Source organism: Artemia franciscana, chromosome 7 (assembly GCF_032884065.1).
Source record: "Artemia franciscana chromosome 7, ASM3288406v1, whole genome shotgun sequence".
Classification (NCBI taxonomy): domain Eukaryota; kingdom Metazoa; phylum Arthropoda; class Branchiopoda; order Anostraca; family Artemiidae; genus Artemia; species Artemia franciscana.
This window is the reverse complement of record NC_088869.1, coordinates 6,593,646-6,613,350: the sequence shown is the minus strand read 5'-3', so window position 1 is coordinate 6,613,350 and position 19,705 is coordinate 6,593,646. Positions and strand designations below refer to the sequence as shown.

Sequence of the window (19,705 nt, the reverse complement as noted above, 5' to 3'; positions counted from 1 at the left end):
CAACAAGAGCGGAAATACTCAAAGCGATTAAGGCCCTGAAGAACAACAGAGCCCTAGGCTAAGATGGTCCCCCCCGAAATACACAAACAATGCCCCCAGATCACTGCGGAATAGCTCCATGGTATCCTTGAAGAGGTACGGACGTACAAGTAAGTATTGGCCCAGTTTGACAACGATACAACTCTTACCTACCATCCCTGAAAAAAATAATCAAAGGATAAAAGATCTTAGCAGCAAAGCGCAATGGCTCTCACTTGCAAAGAAGCTGGTAGCAGACTGCACTACCTGATCTAAACAAGTCTCAAAGATCCTTAATGGCGGGCAAGGTGGAAACGCTTGATTCCCGCCGCAAGTACAAGCACAAGTAGGTATTCACCCATTTTTGCAAAGAAGACTTTTCCGTGCCCTGTTTAAACAAAAGAGCCAAAGTACATAAGATCTTAAAAGTGAAGCGCACAAACCTGATTACTTCCAGACTGAGTCTGTGTTCCGAGACACTGAGATGTAAGCAGCATGTGCTCTGGATTTGTAGGCTGTGAGAAACTGCACAGTCCGACTTGTTTCTTCCCAATCGAAGTTCTGTCCTGGAGTTCATCACAATGATTTTGGTTTGTGCGATCACAATGAACTGGCTGGGAACACGCCAAAATAGCTTCTTCTCTTCCGGTGGAGTCTCTGTTTAGTTTTATCTTCTTCTTTAACGGAGTCCCTGGAAGCTTCACAGGTGTCCCTACAAAAAAAAGAGGTGTTGAGCAAAAACCTGTTAAATAAATTTTATATTTGAGAATATTTTCTCAATTTAATCGTGAATAAAGAAATATGAATTGAAACTTGGTTCACATGTTTTGGTCTTTAATAGCTGAATTCTAATGATTTAGACAAAAAAAAATACTTGACACAAAAAAAAAGAAAAAGAAAAAACAAAGATAAAAAGCGTTTATTTTTCACTAAAATAGGAAAAAATATAACAAAAAAGAAAATATATTTTTTAACAGATAATTTAAATAACAAAGAAAAAAGAATTGGTTGTTAATGTTGTTTGTTGGCCTTATAGTCTTCAATCTAGGCAGCTTTTACAACAACCAGAAACTTCTAATCAAACATTGGGGGAAGTCTCAGTCTATTATTCTAAAATTCCGTGGTTCTGACATGGAGCTTCCAGGCTCAGATTCAGGAACTAAGACTCTACCAACCAGTGAGGAGGGGGGGGGGTATTTAATGTCACCTTGCAAAAACAAGCTTTATATCCGTTTTCAAGAACTTTGTACATGGACAGAGGGGGATTATGGCTATTCTAAGGGGAAATGTTTTAGCAAAATAACCCATTGCCATTTTAAAGAAAGTAGTTTTCAGTCTAGGCAACTTTTACAACATCCAGCAACTTCCAAATGAAAAAAAAAAAAAAAAAAAAAACCATCATTATAGCTAGTCTATAACTCTGAAGTCTGGCATGGAGGTTTTCAGTTTAGAAAAAAATTCAGTTTAGAAGAAAAGTTTGGCTTCACCCATTGTTAAAAACTAAGCCATTTAGAAGTCAACTTGATTTTTACACCTTTTTCATATTTTAGCCCCGGGACGCTTCGTTAGCTCTTCAACTTTATACGATCATGGGAATGTTACATACAATTAAGAATATATTTAAAGAAATGTTTAATTTATGACATGAAATAACAGATTTATTGAAAAAGCGGAATTTATTTACAGAAAATGAAATTACATTTTGCTTTAGTCAAATCATTTCAAAATTAATTACCCCCCCCCCACAAAAAAATAAATAAAAGTATTCATATGGAATCAAAATTGATAATTAGAGAAATTCGATGCGTTTCTGATAGATTCGAATTTAGCTGATCAGATATTCACTTTAAAAATACTAATTAAAGAATTGAACGAGTAGCAAACTGAATTATTAATAGCGTTTATCGACTCCTTTAACTCTTTCGATTCTGTACATAGGGAATCGCTATGAAGAGATTTACGACACTATAACATCACAGATGAAACTACTAGCATTATTATTGCTTTATATATTGACCAGCTGGGCACTATACGATGTGACGATAGACACGAGATGCGATTATATGATAGATACGATTTCAGGTACATTCCGGTATACGACAACACTGTATCATCTGATGTACTCGTCACGACTCTCATTGACCACATACTTCGGACACGTCCTTCTATTGGATGGAGACCAGTTAAAAGAAATCCGCACTGTCTTAGATGGTGATTTTGCTAGTGACAAGGCGCTTACTTCTCATCTTAGAGAAGACTTATAGCAGAACACCATAGAGCTCTCAAACACAACCAGACGAGCTGGACTACGAGTCTGTACCCAAAATATGAAAGTCATGCGCAAAAACATAAATACAAAGACAGGTCTGCCGCTTAATTAATCAAGAGGTAGAGGAGGTTGCTGAATCTAAGTATCTTGGAAGCCTCACAAATTCTGACGGAAGCTTGGAGTATGAAATTACAATATGCATTGCTTATGCAGCAGATATTTTGACTAAACTACAGAATATATTGAATAACTCTCTACACTCTCCAAAGATGAGGCTCGAACATAGCAATTTCCTTTCTTTAGTAATATACGGATGCAAGAAATGGGCGCTTAAAATAAGACAGTAGAAACGATTACAAATTTTCGAAAATGGCTGTCTTCAGCGTACCCTGGGAATCCACTGGTCTGATAGACTTAAGAACCCATCCAGGGATGAGAGAATCAAGCAACGGCTGATACTTCAGACAATCGTAAGTATTGGAGCCTAATGGTTCGTATGGACGATAATAGGCTCTAAATAACATCTGGTGTTGAACTCCCCCAAGCATTATAATGTGTGGAAGGCGGAAAGCGGCACTTGTCTGATGCCAAGGAAGGAGGCTACGCAAGTAGGGACGTCTTTAGAAGACCTGTGGTCGGCAACTCTGCAGAGATGGACGTGGAGAGGCACCGTTGTCACTTTACGCGCCATCCAGTGTGGGGAGAACTATGTCTAAGTTATAAGTTAAAAATTATCCTCCTTTATACTTTCGGTGAAAGAGCCGTATAAAAGCCAAAAATATCATACAGCTAGATCACCAAAGATACAAAAAAGGCTTCACTAGTGGCAAAGTTGGACAGGGATAAGTTCAGAACCAAAAAATTTTATGGTTCTCCTTTTTCCCTACTTTTTCCGTTGATTTTCTGACGATCAATGAGCGGTTAGTTCTTTTATATTATACTATCACTAAGCGGGTTTTTTTTCCTTATATGGACGACATAACCATTTTATTTCTACTAATTTTTTTCCGTAGTGGGAAGGAATTTTGGTACTTGTGTATTATACGCCCTTCGCTCAAGTTTACGCTGTGCAAAACTCGAGAACAAACCGGTTCCTACGTTAGTTTCTTTCAGATTAACGTGAGACAAAGACAACTGACAGATCAGACTTAAAATATATAATTTGGGCTGTATATTTGCACATAAGGAGGGGGAGGGGGAGGAGGTAAACGCCAGCCACCATCCACAACAACAAAGGAAAATATTCCTTCATCTCAGAGATTAAAAAAAAAGAGAAACAAACGGTGTTATTACTATAGACAATTCCAAATAAACAAATACCTTGGTCTTTGAACTGCTTTGTAAACCATTGATGCTGCTTAATTTCGCTGACTTTGTAACGTCTTGGGGGCGAATGGTTTAAAATTCTCCGTAGAATTGACAGCGCAAGATTTTCTATTTTACACCAAGGTTGCTTCGTAATGCCGCATTCTTTCCAAGATACATAATCTTCACAGTGATTTGTGGGACTGTCCCACGGCAGTTCTAAAAGAAAGATTTTCAAACACTGCGATAGCTGGCAGTTGAACCATGGGTTCGTAGAGCTGCGTCTTTTTTCTAATACAAAACAGTAAATACAGGCACCTATGGCACATATGGGTTGGGGGAAAGGTGTCTTCAGCCTCTTCCAGTTATCTTCAGATTTAGTAGGATTATCATGTTTTCCACTATTCTTCATATAACTCTCGTGTTTTTGTTCTTTAGTTTATTTTCAATGAGTTCCCCGGTATCAATTTTGCGTACATATAATTTATAATAGAAGCGACCAATACTTAAACTATTTATACCATAGCTCAGTTCACTGCAACGGTTAAGAGCAAACAAAAATAGTTTTCCACTATTCTTCATATAACTCTCGTGTTTTTGTTCTTTAGTTTATTTTCAATGAGTCCCCCGGTATCAATTTTGCGTACATATAATTTATAATAGAAGCGACCAATACTTAAACTATTTATACCATAGCTCAGTTCACTGCAACGGTTAAGAGCGAACAAAAATATAATCGTGGTTGCAGCGGTAGCTACAACCTAGTAAGGAACAAACTACGGCTCTTGGTAACCAAAAATTAAATCTCCTTTTCTTAATTGAAAGATAAGATTGTCGTTTCTAACTAATTCAGGAATTGCAATTATCATCTTTAATTAGTTATTTTGAAAACAAACTTAAGGGAATATACATAGAATCAAAAAGAAGCAACAACTTTGCATTTATCCAACAAGGGTATCACTTAGGGCATTAAATAATAGGATAATTTTTCAATTTTTGTCTTTCTGAAGCTTTAAATTTTGTGATAAGCCTAGAAATGAGATTTTTTACTAGTTATGAGGGTCAAAGGGCGTAGCTGTTGAATGTCACACGCAAATTGGAGCGACTAAAAGCCTACAAAACTTTTTTCTAGAATTGATGTAATTGGTAGAATTTTTTATAGAATTTCTAGAAACTTTTTTCTTTTTTTTCTAGAGTTGGCGAAAAAGAACTGATTTTTTTTGCTGGCATGATAACATGGTCTTTCATGTGTGTTACACTATTTTTCGCTTTGATTTATTGAATAGTGACTGGAGTGTCGAATTTTGCTGCTTTGATAGATAATCAGCAACTCGGCATGCCCTCCGTTTTCCTGTAGATATTCCGTTAGGTTTTCAGCATTTTCCTGTAAATTCTCTACCAGTAAACTGACCAAAAAATCCAGACCCAACAGGTATTGCAAATACCCAAGACTATAATTTTCCTGATTACCAGCCAAAGATCATAGAATTCAACATTGTAATCAGTTTTGGACCAATTAAAATGAAGCCAAAGATCTGAGTGCTGAAGTGGGACTCGACTCCTATCCGAGCCTAAATTAAGCCATAAAAATTTAACTGGTAGCGAAATATAAGCGGTTGCTCTCAAATTTTATTGATAAGAAAAACAACAACAGAAATTCTTAAAACAAGAGTAAATAAAACTAAAAAAGGCCCAAAGATAAGAGTAAATGGATTTGATTAATTAAATCTACTGGATAGTCCGATGGGGTGAGTTTTAAGTCCAAATTTTAATTAAAATAACGTCATATGGGGTCTTTGTTCTACACAACGTAAAAAGTCCCAAAAATAGGCTAGTCATCCAGGAACTAATAAATTACTAGACAAAATATTTAAAAAATCACTGTTTTGTTTTGGAGGGAGGGGGTAGAGACATGAAGTTCTCTCTCACTCTGCGTTTTGGGTATTCATCTAAACCTTCATCCTAAAGTCATGAGACTGTTTTAAAGATGACGACCAGTACCGTTAATGCTGCACCTTCTAATGCACCATGAACGCTGCACCTTTTAATGCACCGTCAATGCTGCACCTTCTAATTTACTGATAATTTTGTATTTTCTAAAATATCATATTTATTTTTCCAGATATTTTTAAGTGTCAGTTTTTGCGAAAATGTTTTTTTTTGTGCACTTTTGTCACTTCTAAGATAACAACATAATTTTATTGAGAACCAAACGCATTGATAATTTGTTTTTAAGTCATTTAAGTCCTTCATACCAGACCTTACTGACACCAAAAGGTAAAGAAAGTAACAATGTTGCAAATAACAGAATAAACACATGACGAGTTACTAGAATCCTGACTTGAACAGCATGACCTCTCACCAAAACGAATCAGCCTTTTTTCCCCGGTTGACCTAACTATTCTTGGCTCATTTACTTGAAGAGTAGTGATGCAGCTTGTGAATTCTTTAGAAGGGATTTTTAATCCCTTCAGGGATCCAATGTTTTCTCGAGGGACTCACGTTACAACCTCTCGTTCAAAAAACATTGGTCTACAAGAATTTTAAAATGAAAAAATAAATAAAAAAACAATATCGAAAACACAGTAAATGAACAATAAAAAACACCAAAGAATTGATTATTTTCAATTAAGAAAACTTCCAAATTATTCATAAAATCAGAGGATCCAAGAAAATTTAGGTAAAGAGTTGTAATCCATGGATCCTCAGTGTATTTTTGCCTCTTCTTCGGTTTCAGATCTCCCTGAGTCTTTCTTGGCCTATCTAGTTGGTTAAATGGAAGTGCCTTGTTTTAAAAGTAAAATTGATCAAATATTTTTATGAAATATTATTTAATAAAATATCCTATTGATAAAAATACCCTGTTGATAAAAATATCTTATTGATCAAATATCCGTTGAAAGGGCTTGATCTTGCAAATGTATATAAAGATCCAATGCACAACAAATATTTTTTTTATTTGTTGTTGTAACATCACAGCTTCCTAGCCCATGTTTTATTCTTTGGTCTTTCAAATACTTTTAGTCGAAAATTTATTAAAAAAAGGAAATTAGATTATTAAAATTTTACTGAAGAGTAGTGATGCAGCTTGTAAATTCTTTAGGATTCAGGGATCCAGTAAATTCAGGTAAATTCTAGTAAATTCAGGGATCCAATTTTTTTTCGAGGGACTCACGTTACAACCTCTCGTTAAAAAAACATTGGTCTACAAGAGATTCCTCAATATCTACTGGCTACTGAGCATAACACATTAAAATATAAGCGAGCAGATAGGCAAGTCTCCTGTGACAAATTCCAAAAGAGTCAGTTGATGGAGTTGCTTGCATCACATTTTAAGAATTTTTTAGTTCTTAAAATTGATGTGAAACTCAAAGGACGAGAAAGAGCCCAAATTACCATAAGTTCAAACAATCAGAGGGACAAAGGGGACAATTCAAATGAAAAAGAGAAATCAATATTTGCAATATTCATAGTATGGGATGTGTACAATTGTTGACTTTGTTTTACTTACATATGATGACTCTAGAGCAGTGGTTCTCAACCAGGGTCCATGTAATATTTCCGGGGGTCCACAGGCAAAACACAACAAATTGGGGGTCCACAATGATATTTTGGAGGTCCATGAAGAATACCAACTCAGAACGCCCTTTATTTTAAAAAATTCATTTTCTACTGTAATTTACTGTTCACTTTATATTGTGTTCACTGTGTGACACACCGTCAACACTTAGTTGCAGAGAAAATGAGTGCATGTCTGCATAATTCCCTTACTGTTGTAATAAAAGTAGTTAACCATATTATTTCAAATTCTCTTCGAGACCACCTTTTTCGTGAATTCTGTAAGCAAAATGGAGAAAAATTTGGGCGGCTTGTAATACATACAGAGGTGAGATGGCTATCAAAGGGGAATTGTCTTAAGCGTTTCATTGCGCTTTGGGATTCTATTGTTTCCTTTCTTGGTGACACACAACTTGGAGCAAAACTGCTTACAAATAAATGTGATTTGTTTTACTTATCAGATATATTTGAAAATTTTTTATCCGATTAATAAACAGTTCCAAGAAAACAATTCTGATCTGATATCTAGTAAAAGCGCTATTGCTGTTTTTCTAAGGAAACTACAGCTGTATAAGAATAATATCAGGCGTCGTGCATTTGAACTGTTTCCTTGTTTGGCCTGTGTTAACAGCCATTTGTAAGATGAAGACCTAGAATTATATGGTGAATATTTGGAAAATATACATGAAGATATGCAAACTCGGGTTGGTGACCTGCTCGGGATGGATATACCGATTTGGGTTTCAATTCCTTTCGAAGTTAATGCTGCCGAAATAGACATATCTTTGCAAGAGCCCCTCAACGAAATACAAGTGATGAAATAATGCATGCAAAATTCAAAGATGAAAAGTACAATATATGGAAAACAAATGATGTTGCTACAAAGTACCGCTTGCTCTGGGATAAAGTGCAGTTCTACGTTATTGCTTTTCCTACATCTTATCTTGTTGAAGCGGGATTTAGTCGTGTTTCTCAAATGTTATCAGAAAATTGCAATAGACTTGACATTGTGAAAAGGGGTGATCTTCGACTATCATTAACATCAATAGAACCAAATATAAATAAACTCGCCGAGAAGAACCAACCACAGGGATCTCATTGAATAAACATGCCCTTTTCTTTTTTTTAATCACACACTTAATTTCAACTCCTTTTTATCCAGTTTACATAATGTTGGAGTGAAAACTGCCTGAGGAGCTCTACTCTCCATGAGCTTGTTTTGCTTGCCCATGGAAGAAACATTGTAATATTGTAGTTATTATCACAATAATAGTAATGATAATAATAATTATTATTCTTATTATAGTAGAATATTTTACTTGCATTAAATTAGTTTTCATTTAAAAATAAAGCTTAATCGTATACTATTTCTTTGATAATTAAAACCTTAAAATTTATATTAGTGAAGAATAGACAATTGTTCTTATGTCCAATAGCTATGAAGGGGTCCACCAAGATAAAAAGAAGGGAAAAGGGGTCCATGGGGAAAAAAGGTTGCTCTTTTTTAAATAAAAAATACTGCTCTAGAGTATTTTTAAAAATACTTAAAAAATACTGCTCTAGAGTATTTAGAAGAGGCTTCACACAGTCTTTACCATCACCTTTTCAATAATTTCACAAATTAATCAATAAGTCCTACTTGACTTGCAAAAAAAAGAAAAAAATCTTCAGTGTTAAGTGCCCAGGCAAAGAGTGCATGGGAGACATACCGCTAATTACTTAGTAAATAAACACTATTGCGTTAAATCTGAATAGCTAGTAGGAGCACCGGAAGCATACCCCAACGATTTGTGAAACCTCCACACTGCCTTCCTCAATAGGAGGAAGATTTGAAAAAATTTTCCAAATGAATGTTTCGACTTTACATTTAACCAGAGCCATGATTGGTGGCTCTTCTTTGACACTACTGGAGGCACAGGCGGAACTAAGGTTGGCGTGATACTTACAAATAAAAAAATTACAGGATTTGACACTTGTGTTGATTTCCGAGAGTTTCATTCACATGGCTCGACTTTTGTTCTTTTTTCATATAAACAAAGTCTCTAAGAAAAGCAGTAGCTTATCCGAAAGCATGTGTTACTAATTACAATTACTGACAAAAATGACACCTAAAGAAATATATAACCTTATAAAATGATAGTAACTAAACCCATATAACGACCAAATACTGGCAGGCTCTCTATGTCAGTAATTACAATTACTGACAAAAATTATGATACCTAAAGAAATATATAACCTTATAAAATGATAGTAACTAAACCCATATAACGACCAAATACTGGCAGGCTCTCTATGATAACTTAGTACTATTATATTATTTATGATATTCTAAAATACAAAATAAAATCTGTCCTGAAAGGGATAGTTTACCCTAAAGCGAATATAAGCAATTAAGACTATTTATAAAAATTACGGTATCTGAAGAGCAATAGAGCCATCCCCTAGCATGGTCACTAAAACCAAACCAAACAACAAATATCGACAAGCTCTCTATGAAACTACTACTATAATGGTATCTATCATACAGTAAAACGTTAAAGAAATTCTACCTGGAAAGCAATTATTTATAATAAAGTGAATGTTAATTACGGTTATTTACAAAAATGTTATTAGCAAAATAAGAATAGTACCTCCTCCTAGCATTGCAACTAAAACCACACCACATGACCAAATATCGGCAGGCTCTCCATGATACTGTTTCCCAGACAGAACTTCTGGTGCAACATAGGGCAGTGTTCCACACTGCTTATCTAGCATTCGATCCTTCCCGTTCATTCTAAAATAGACAAAATAAAATCTACAAAATCAGAATAACTAAGTAGAACAAAAAAAAAGAAATGAAAAATGATAAATAAAATAAATAAAAAAACAATAACGAAAACACAGTAAATGAACAATAAAAAACACCAAAGAATTGATTATTTTCAATTAAGAAAATTACCAAATTATTCATAAAATCAGAGGATCCATGAAAATTTTGGTAAAGAGGTGTAATCCATGGATCATCAGTAAAAAACAAAAACAAAAAAAAACCCAGGCTCCGTTCTCAAAAATGTACACATCTATCACAGTGTATTTTTGCCACTTCTTTAGTTTCAGATCTCCCTGAGTCTTTCTTGGCCTGTCTAGTTGGTCAAATGGAAGTGCCTTATTTTAAAAGTAAAATTGATCAAATATTTTTATGAAATATTTTATAAAATATTATTTAATAAAACATCCTATTGATAAAAATATCTTATTGATAAAATATCCGCTGAAAAGGCTTGATCTTGCAAATGTATACAAAGATCCAATGCACAACAAATATTTTTTTTTATTTGTTGTTGTAACATCACAGCTTCCTAGCCCATGTTTTATTCTTTGGTCTTTCAAATACTTTTAGTCGAAAATTTATTAAAAAAGGAAAACCACTGGTAAAGCTGGAATTTCCCTTTTTTATGTTACAAAAAAGAAAAAAAGAAGAAAGAAGAAAAAAAAATGTACGATTTATTGCTATTGTAAGTTCATAAATGCAAATGTTGTGGATATCGTATGACCCATTAAGTCTGTAATGGTTTTTTTTTCAGCTTCACCGCTGACCTGCGTCACAGGTCGATGGGTATTATTAAAACCTGATTCAAAAGGTATTTTTTTCTAGAATTTCTAAAAAGCTCACTGTCAATGTAAGTAAAAATTCGAAAGATCAGGGAAAAGAAAACAGAAATTTTGATCTCTTTCATGTGGGCTGTAAGTATGTAGATTTTATTTCAGACTTTTTTAAATTAAAGAACTATTTTTTTTTTCAAGGAAGTATAATGACTTATAAAAGCACTGACAGGAGCTATACTGACAAAGTCCTTTTTTTTAGCAATGCATTTTATTATTCATCCCATTTTTAATTGACAGATCCTTTTGTTCTAGTCCTTTTTTTAGACAATTAACTAAAAATATAAATTAATCAACTACCTGAAAATGGTCGCCATTCCAAAGTCGGTTATTTTCAAGTTATCATGCTCATCTAAAAGAAGATTTTCAGGTTTTATGTCACGGTGTACTATCCCCAATGAGTGCAAGTATTCCTAAAAAAAAATACAAATAAATAAAACATTATCTGTTTTTAATTTATCATAAAAAAATAAATAATTATTTATAAGGAATAATTAAATAAAACAACAACGGAAAACAGAATCCTTTCTTTCTCCATGCTACAAAAAGCTTGAAAATCAAATAAATCAGACCTGGATCTTTTTTTAACTATTACAATACTGAACTGTGTGGGCAATCCTCCTTCGCCCCTTGTCAACTTATCAGATTTGTTAATAACATTTTTGACATTGAGCAATACAGTATTTTATGACTAATGACATTTAATAACATTTTGACAATAACATTTTTGTTAATCCTTTCACTCATTATCAATAAATAGAAACTATCAGGAGGGTTTAAAAAAAAGCTAATTATGTTTACAGCCAATTCTTTTAGAAAAAATAAACTTATTTTCAGCTAATCCATCTTTTTGATGTGATTTTACATTTAACTTTAGTTTAACAGTTTGAAAAATTGGACAGTTTTGCCCGAATTATCTATTGTATGTAGCAAAACAACTTTTTGTTCTTGTTCACTACTTTCAAAATACTAGTGCTGATGATTGGAAGAAGAAGAAGAAAATGAAATATTTAGATCTTATCTGATTCTTCTTTTCAATGAGTTTCAGACTGTGTTTAACATGGACTAAAATAAGCCTGTCAAAATCTTGTAAGATCAAAATCAAATATTAAATACTATTTTTTTCTCACAATATTGGCCAGTTTTCCATTATTCACCTTTCTAACTTGCTACTTGTTAACCTTGCTTACACAATTTTGCCAAAAAGAATTGATAAAAGAATTAGAGCCACACATAGCTATATGGCGCGTTTCCATCCTTCTAATAAACAAAAATAGTTGGTAAGTTTTTCTAACAATAGTGTCTGCGAGCAGTGGCGCCAGTTCAGGAAAATGTAGAGGGGGCAGTAAGTACATTTATTAACTTTTTTAAATGAAGAAACTAAAAAAAAAAAGTCTTCAGATTTTTGTTTTTGGATTATCTTCACTTTGTAAAGCCATACCTAGTGTTTCATCAATCCAATGGACAGAACCCTCACTGAATATATTACCTCTTTTTTATCTTTATGTTCCCCCTCTTCAAGTTTTGTATAGTACTGTAACACTGAAACACCAATCTTTAAATGTTCATTAGCCCTCTCAAAAATATCTATTCCCTAAAGTGTTACAGGATATTGATCCTTTAAATAGTTAAATATACTTTAGGGAAGTCTGTTCCCTCCCCAATCCCATTGTTATTGTCAAGAATTTTGATATCATTCCATGGCTGACATTCAACTGTCACGTCAATGTCCTATGTCATGTGTCTGTCACAGATCATGTCAATCTGTCAAGTTACATTTTTGAAATTTGGCGTACATGGTTTTTTAGATTGAAAAAACGTTGGAAATTGACTGCTCTCACTATTGATACCCCTGTCCACAAGAAAAAAGAAAATTGGTACAAAAAAATTGCTACACATATGCAATATCTCAGGAGCAGCAAATGGTATTAAGTAAAAATTTGCAGGGAAAGTTGAGCGGGATATTGAACTAATCATAAGTCACCTTATGGATCCAAGGTGTTAAAAGGTCATATTTGTAGTGTCTCATGAATGACTAAGTGTATAAACCAAAGCTTTCAGGGAATATTAGGTGAGATGCTGAAATTAATCCAAAAACACTAAGTACATTACAGTTATCAAAATGGCATATATGCACTAGAAGCTAAGGGTATGTAACTGAACCATCTATGGAAAGTTGAGGGGGATTTCGAACCCAACTGCATGTCACTCTGCATCCTAGTTGCCAAACGACGCATCAGTAATATCTTAGAAACGACTAAGGGTAAGAAGTTGAAACTTTCTAAAAATATCAGGGAAATATTGGTTAATACCGGGGACGACCTAGGATCCTGGACTTTAGGAACAACTAAGAGTATTAAGTTGAATCTTCCAGAGAACGTTAAGTATAATCCAAAGACAGTAAGTGCATCTAGATTGTCAAAAGAGCGTATCTGCAATACATTAGGTATGGTTAAGGGTAAACATTACCGGCTTGGGAGCCAGCTGAAACTCTGAGGGATTACTGGACAAGGAAATCAAGTAGATTTGGAAGTTTGACTTGGGGGACATTAAACTTTCAGGATCAGGGGAACCTCAACCACATACAGGTTGCATTGATTTTTGACTTCTTCTCTGTGTTTTTGCCTTTTATACAGAAAATCACAATTATTTTTAATAAATGAGTGCAAATTGCATTTATTTAAACAAGCAAGCAGTAAAAAAAAAAAAAAAAAAAAAAAAACCACTGAAGTCCTTATAATGAAAAAATCAATCAATATCCACCTATACTACACTGAACACAAGACATATTTTAAATGTTTTCTCTTTAATAACACTTATAAATCAACTGAATAACGTTTATTCAGTTGTCTTGGTTATCATGGCGATTGTGTTTGAGTTTTCCTTCCTTCTTTTCAGTTGTCTTGGTTATTATGGTGATTGTGTTGTTTTCGTTAATAATATAAAAAATAAAGACACAGTACTCAGAATAGTTTTTTTTTTTTTTTACTTTAGTAAAGCACTAATGGCGCTCTGGTCTTTAGAAGGCTTAGGACCTTATCTTACAATTATTAGAAGGATTTATCTCTTCTACTGGTTGGGATAATTTCTGTTCGTTTTAGGTTTAACTTGATTATTCATTTTACTTTCTGTTCGTTTTGGGCCTCATTTATTTATTGACAATGATTTCTGTTCTATTTGAAATTGAATCATTATTTAACTTTATTCCTGATCGTCTTTGGTTTATTGTATCTCTATACTTTTTTTTGGAAAACTTCTATGGAAAGTTTTTTCTCAAAATTAATACACAATAAAATGGATTTTTCCTGAATGAGGCAGACTGCACTTTTACGTTAAAGTTCACCTTCCTTATTATAATGCTTGCATATTTAAATGATTATCATTGTTCCGTTAACGGGATTCGACAACTTAACGATCACTTTATCTCGTCCGCTATGAACTTTTTTAGTTCGTGTAGGCAAACTATTTAAAATTGGGTGGTCTTGTCATAACTTGTAGAGCTTGGATAAGAGATCAGAATAAACGACAGAAAACAAAAATCCGACACCTACTTTCCCGGAAATCTTTTCCACAAAAAAAAAACACTTAGCTTGTTTTTTGTTTTGTACCAGAGATAAAAATATTCAGTTGTAATGAAACTTTTATCATTAGAAAGTTTAAATTTAGCTTTTTGTTATTAAGCAGAGCAGAATTTTTTTTCAAAGTTGTGGAAAGGGCAGCCCCTAAAAATATTCTATCACAGCTACTAGGAAAACGTTGGAACTCAGCTCAAAGAAAATTTAATTTGATCAATTTGGCAGCTTTGAGAGTTCCCTATGGTGCTACCTGCTTTGAATGAAAAACTAGCTGACACATGGAAAATAAAATTTAACTATCGTTTCAATCAAATTTCATAGTCAAAACGTAATTTCTTAATAGCCATCAGTGATAACTAGTCTCCCTGGATAATTCAATAATGAACCTAATGTCTTTGATACGGTCAGCCGATGATGACGCTCACCAGTTTATTTTAAGTAATTGAATTCCCTCTCGGGAGTTTTCACTCCCTCGGGATCTGTATCGTAAGAACAGTCCAAATGCCAAATGAAGTGAGACTAGGAGGCAAACATCAACTCACCTTCACTATAAACTAGTCAACCTGCAGGACAACCCGTGGAGAACTTGGAAATTTTTGTCTGAAATGTCTCATTGCTGCTTTGGAGACCCGTCATCTCCAAAAATAACTATTCTAATAGTCGATACACATCATTTCATAAGTATTACTCAATAAGCGGTGCAACCGTTCATATTGTATAGACGCATTTATAATAATTACTCTATAAGCCTGTTCATATTGAATAGATGCATTTTATAATAATTACTCTATAAGCGGTGCAACCGTTCATATTGTATAGATGCATTTTATAATAATTACTCTATAAGCGGTGCAGCCGTTCATATTGTATAGATGCATTTTATAATAATCAAACAGTTCGTGGTAACGAACTGTAGTAAGGAGCGATCCGGCTCAATAGAAACCAAAACTCTAAAAAATGGAATTTTGATATCAATAGCTACATCAAAAGAATCGCATTTTAATGCTGATTTTAAATATATAAGTTTCATCAAGTTTAGCCTTAGCCATCAAAAGTTACGAGCCTGAGAAAATTTGCCTTATTTAGGAAAATAGGGGGAAACACCCCCTAAAAGTCGTAGGATCTTAACGAAAATAACACCATCAGATTTAGCGTATCTGAGAACCCTACTGTAGAAGTTTCAAGCTCCTGTCTACAAAAATGTGGAATTTTGCATTTTTCGCCAGAAGACAAATCACGGGTGCGTGTTTATTTGTTTGTTTTTTTTTTCCCCAGGGTTCATCGTATCGACCAAGTGGTCCGAGAATGTCGCAAGAGGGCTCATTCTAACGGAAATGAAAAGTTCTAGTGCCCTTTTTAAGTGACCAAATAAATTGGAGGGCATCTAGGCCCCCTCCCACGCTCATTTTTTTCCCAAAGTCAACGGATCAAAATTTTGAGATAGCCATTTTGTTTAGCATAGTCGAAAATCATAATAACTATGTTTTTGGGGATGACTTACTCCCCCACAGTCCCTGGGGGAGGGGTTGCAAGTTACAAACATCAACCAGTGTTTACATATAATAATGGTTATTGGGAAGTGTACAGACGTTTTCAGGGGGGATTTTTTTGGTTTTGGGGGTAGGGTTGAGGGAGGGGGCTATGTGGGAGGATCTTTCCTTGGAGAAATATGCCATGGGGGAAAAAATTCAATGAAAAGGGCGCAGGACGAATCTGGTCACGTTAGAAAAAAACGTCAAATTAAGAGCTTAATATACAATGCTGGGTGTTCGGAGCCTCTCTATTATGGAGTATAATTTGAAAATAACACAACTATACGACCGATAAAACATATATACCACAACCCTAACTCAACTAACGAAAGAACTGCTAAGAGATAACACAACTATAAAGCGAAAACAGGTGAAAACTAACGGGAAAATAAACGAACTAAGAGGTGGAAGGGGCCCAGAGAAAAAATATAATCCTTTTTCAATTTTGAGCCTAACTTCCGCAAAGGAGTAATAATGTCAGAAGCCCCGAAATACCGAATTATTTTCTTTTCAAACAGTTCGTGGTAAGGAACTGTAGTAAGGGGCGACCCGGCTCAATAGTAAACGAAACTCTAAAAAACGGAATTTTGATGCTAAAAGATACATCAAAAGAATCGAATTTTTACGCTGATTCTAAATATATAAGTTTCAATTAATTTAGTCTTTGTCATCAAAAGTTACGAGCCTGAGAAAATTTGCCCTATTTTGGAAAAAAGGGGGAAACATCCCCTAAAAGTCATAGAATCTTAACGAAAATAACACTATCGCATTCGGTATATCAGAGAACTCTATAGCAAAAATTTCAAGCTCCTATCTAAAAAATGTGGAATTTTGTATTTTTTGCCAGAAGACAAATCACGGGTGTGTGTTTATTTGTTTGTTTGTTGTTTTTTTTTGTTTTTTTCCCAGGGGTCATCTTATCGACCAAGTTGTCCTAGAATGTCGCGAGAGGGCTCATTCTAACGGAAATGAAAAGTTCTAGTGCCCTTTTTAAGTGACCAAAAAAATTGGAGGGCAAATAGGCCCCCTCCCATGCTCATTTTTTCCAAAAGTCAACAGATTAAAATTTTAAGATAGCCATTTTGTTCAGCATAGTCGAAAACCATAATAACTATGTCTTTGGGAATGACTTACTCCCCCACAATCACTGAGGGAGGGGCTGCAAGTTACAAACTTTGACCTGTGTTTACATATAGTAATGGTTATTGGGAAGTGTAAAGACGTTTTCATGGATTTTTTGGTTTGGGGGGTGGGGTTGATGGGAGAGGGCTTTGTGGGAGGATCTTTCCTTTGAGGAATATGTCATGGGGGAAGAAAAATTCAATGAAAAGGGCGCAGGATTTTCTAGCATTACTATAAAAAAAACAATGAAAAAATAAACATGAAAACGTTTTTTTTCAAATGAAAGTAAGGAATAGCATTGAAATTTAAAACAAAGAGATTATTACGCATATGAGGGGTTCTAAAAATACTTTAGCATAAAGAGCGAGGTATTTAGGAGGAGATAAATACCTCGCTCTTTATGCTAAAGTATTTTTAGTGATTTCAACTATTTATTCTACGGCCTTTTTGATTCAGGGGTCATTCTTAAAGAATTGGGACAAAACTTACGATTTAGTGTAAAGAGCGAGGTATTAACGAGGGTACAAACCCCCTCGTACACATAATAAAAATATAAGAATATAAAAGTTTGTTACGTAAGTTAATTCTTAAGTTACGAATATTTTTTACTAATAAAAACGTTCGTTGAATATTAAAAGTTCTAGTAGCCATTTTAAGTAGCCGAAAAATTGGAGGGCAGCTAGGCCTCCTTCCCCACCCCTTATTTCTCAAAATCGTCTGATCAAAACTAAGAGAAAGCCATTTAGCCAAAAAAAAATTAATATACTAATTTCATTTCAATAATTTATGTGCGGAGAGCCAAAATCAAACATGCATTAATTCAAAAACATTCAGAAATTAAATAATAAAAAAAAAAAACTAGTTTTTTTAACTGAAAGTAAGGAGCGACATTGAAACTTAAAACGAACAGAAATTACTCCGTATATGAAATGGGTTGTCCCCTCCGCAGTCCCACGCTCTTTACGCTAAAGTTTTTAATTGTTTTAAAAAAAAGAATTGTGGCAAAGAGTCAAACTTTAGCGTAAAGAGCGAGGGACTGCGGAGGGGACAACCCATTTCATATACGGAGTAATTTCTGTTCGTTTTAAGTTTTAATGTCGCTCCTTACTTTCAGTTAAAAAAACTATTTTTTTTTATTTAATTACTCTATAAGCGGTGCAACCGTTCATATTGTATAGATGCATTTTATAATAATTACTCTATAAGCGGTGCAGCCGTTCATATTGTATAGATGCATTTTATAACAATTACTCTATAAGCGGTGCAGCCGTTCATATTGTATAGATGCATTTTTATAATAATTACTCTATAAGCGGTACAGCCGTTCATATTGTATAGATGCATTTTATAATAATTACTCTATAAGCGGTGCAACCGTTCATATTGTATAGATACATTCATGTTTGGAGACAAATACACCACCACGCGACAGCATAGCCTCTGGAACTAAGGGGTTACATAGAGATCTTTTGCAGTTTTAAACCGCTTGGCTATTGCGTCCATAGCATTGTGGTCCCAATCGGCCAAACTGTCGCTTCATAGCATATGGCAAAATCTCTTGTACAAGAGGCACTACAAATTCAAATGTCATTCAAGTGTTTCCTCTATTAATATTCTACGCACTAAGGTTCAAAACGCTCACCCCCCCCCCTAACAAAGAGAACAAAAATATAAACCCTTGACAATCCGTCTTGGACTAAAATATGGAATTTCTTATTTTTGTTGACAAGGGCTTGATACCTCGATTCAGCTTGCTATGACATCTTGAAGTTGATGGTGCTATTCTCATAAATAGTAGACACGTTTTCGGAGGATGCTTTACCATTTTTTTTTGGGGGGGGGGGGATATTTTCTTATGCTCATTGGAAAGTTTAGTAAAGATCTTAAAATATTGGGAACCTGTATTCAAAGTTTATTTTATGTATGTATATATTACTGTCAAAATTCTGTCTTTTAGAGGTTTGCTCAAGAATTGACAAGGGCCCATCTTTATATCCCAGACACTACAGAAAATTATTTAATGCCAAGATAAAACAAAAGAATGCTATATAAATGACTATGCAATTAAATGTCCCTCTTCATTTAAAAATGTTGGACTTGAGATGAATACATATCACAAGCTGAAAATAAAAATGGAGAAAGCAAATTCAAACGAACACAAACTGTCATATATTCGACTGGGTTTACGGCTATTCAAATCACCTGAAGGCTAGAATGTCATTTGCACTTTACTCACAGCAAGGCACATTTTGAACTGTTTTTTGTTTTAATGATGGTACATTTTAATAAATAAAATATATTGCCCATCTTTCCGTTGTATTTGCATCTTAACTATTGAAGCTAGAAATATGGAATTTGCGAGATTAATTTTGCAACCATGAGAACAAAAAGGAAATACAGAAGTGCTAATTTAAGGAAAAAACAAACGGAAACATGACATCATCATAAAAGCGTGGGAGGACGGAAGACCTGAGTTTGCGCTTTAGAAGGGTTGAAGGCTCGAGCAAAGTGAGGGACCTTTTTTTCGGAGCCCAGAAGCAATACCTGGTACCCATTGGCTATTACAACAAAAACCAAAACCCTAAGAGAGCGAAAATTCTTTAAAATAGTTCCATTGTACGATAATACATCGCTAACAGTTTGATTTAAAAAAAGTTCCCTAATTTTTCACAAGCTTTCAT

The 19,705-nt window shown here is 34.3% G+C and overlaps 2 protein-coding genes across 3 annotated transcripts in view; one reads left to right on the top strand and one right to left on the bottom strand.

Annotated features, from left to right (window-relative positions):
* LOC136028777 (uncharacterized) overlaps window positions 1–19,705 on the top strand; it is a 281,013-nt gene that overhangs the window by 158,876 nt on the left and 102,432 nt on the right. The gene's annotated exons all lie outside the window — the stretch shown is intronic.
* The window catches only part of LOC136028776 (serine/threonine-protein kinase Chk1-like), a 61,901-nt gene that overhangs the window by 22,059 nt on the left and 20,137 nt on the right, over window positions 1–19,705 (bottom strand). For both annotated transcript variants that reach the window (XM_065706675.1, XM_065706676.1), the window contains exons 3-6: window positions 11,096–11,208; window positions 9,781–9,926; window positions 3,608–3,811; window positions 462–730 (exon numbers count right to left, since the gene is read on the bottom strand). In XM_065706675.1, the coding sequence (XP_065562747.1) occupies window positions 462–730; window positions 3,608–3,811; window positions 9,781–9,926; window positions 11,096–11,208 (732 nt within the window). The remainder of the gene's footprint in view (window positions 1–461; window positions 731–3,607; window positions 3,812–9,780; window positions 9,927–11,095; window positions 11,209–19,705) is intronic.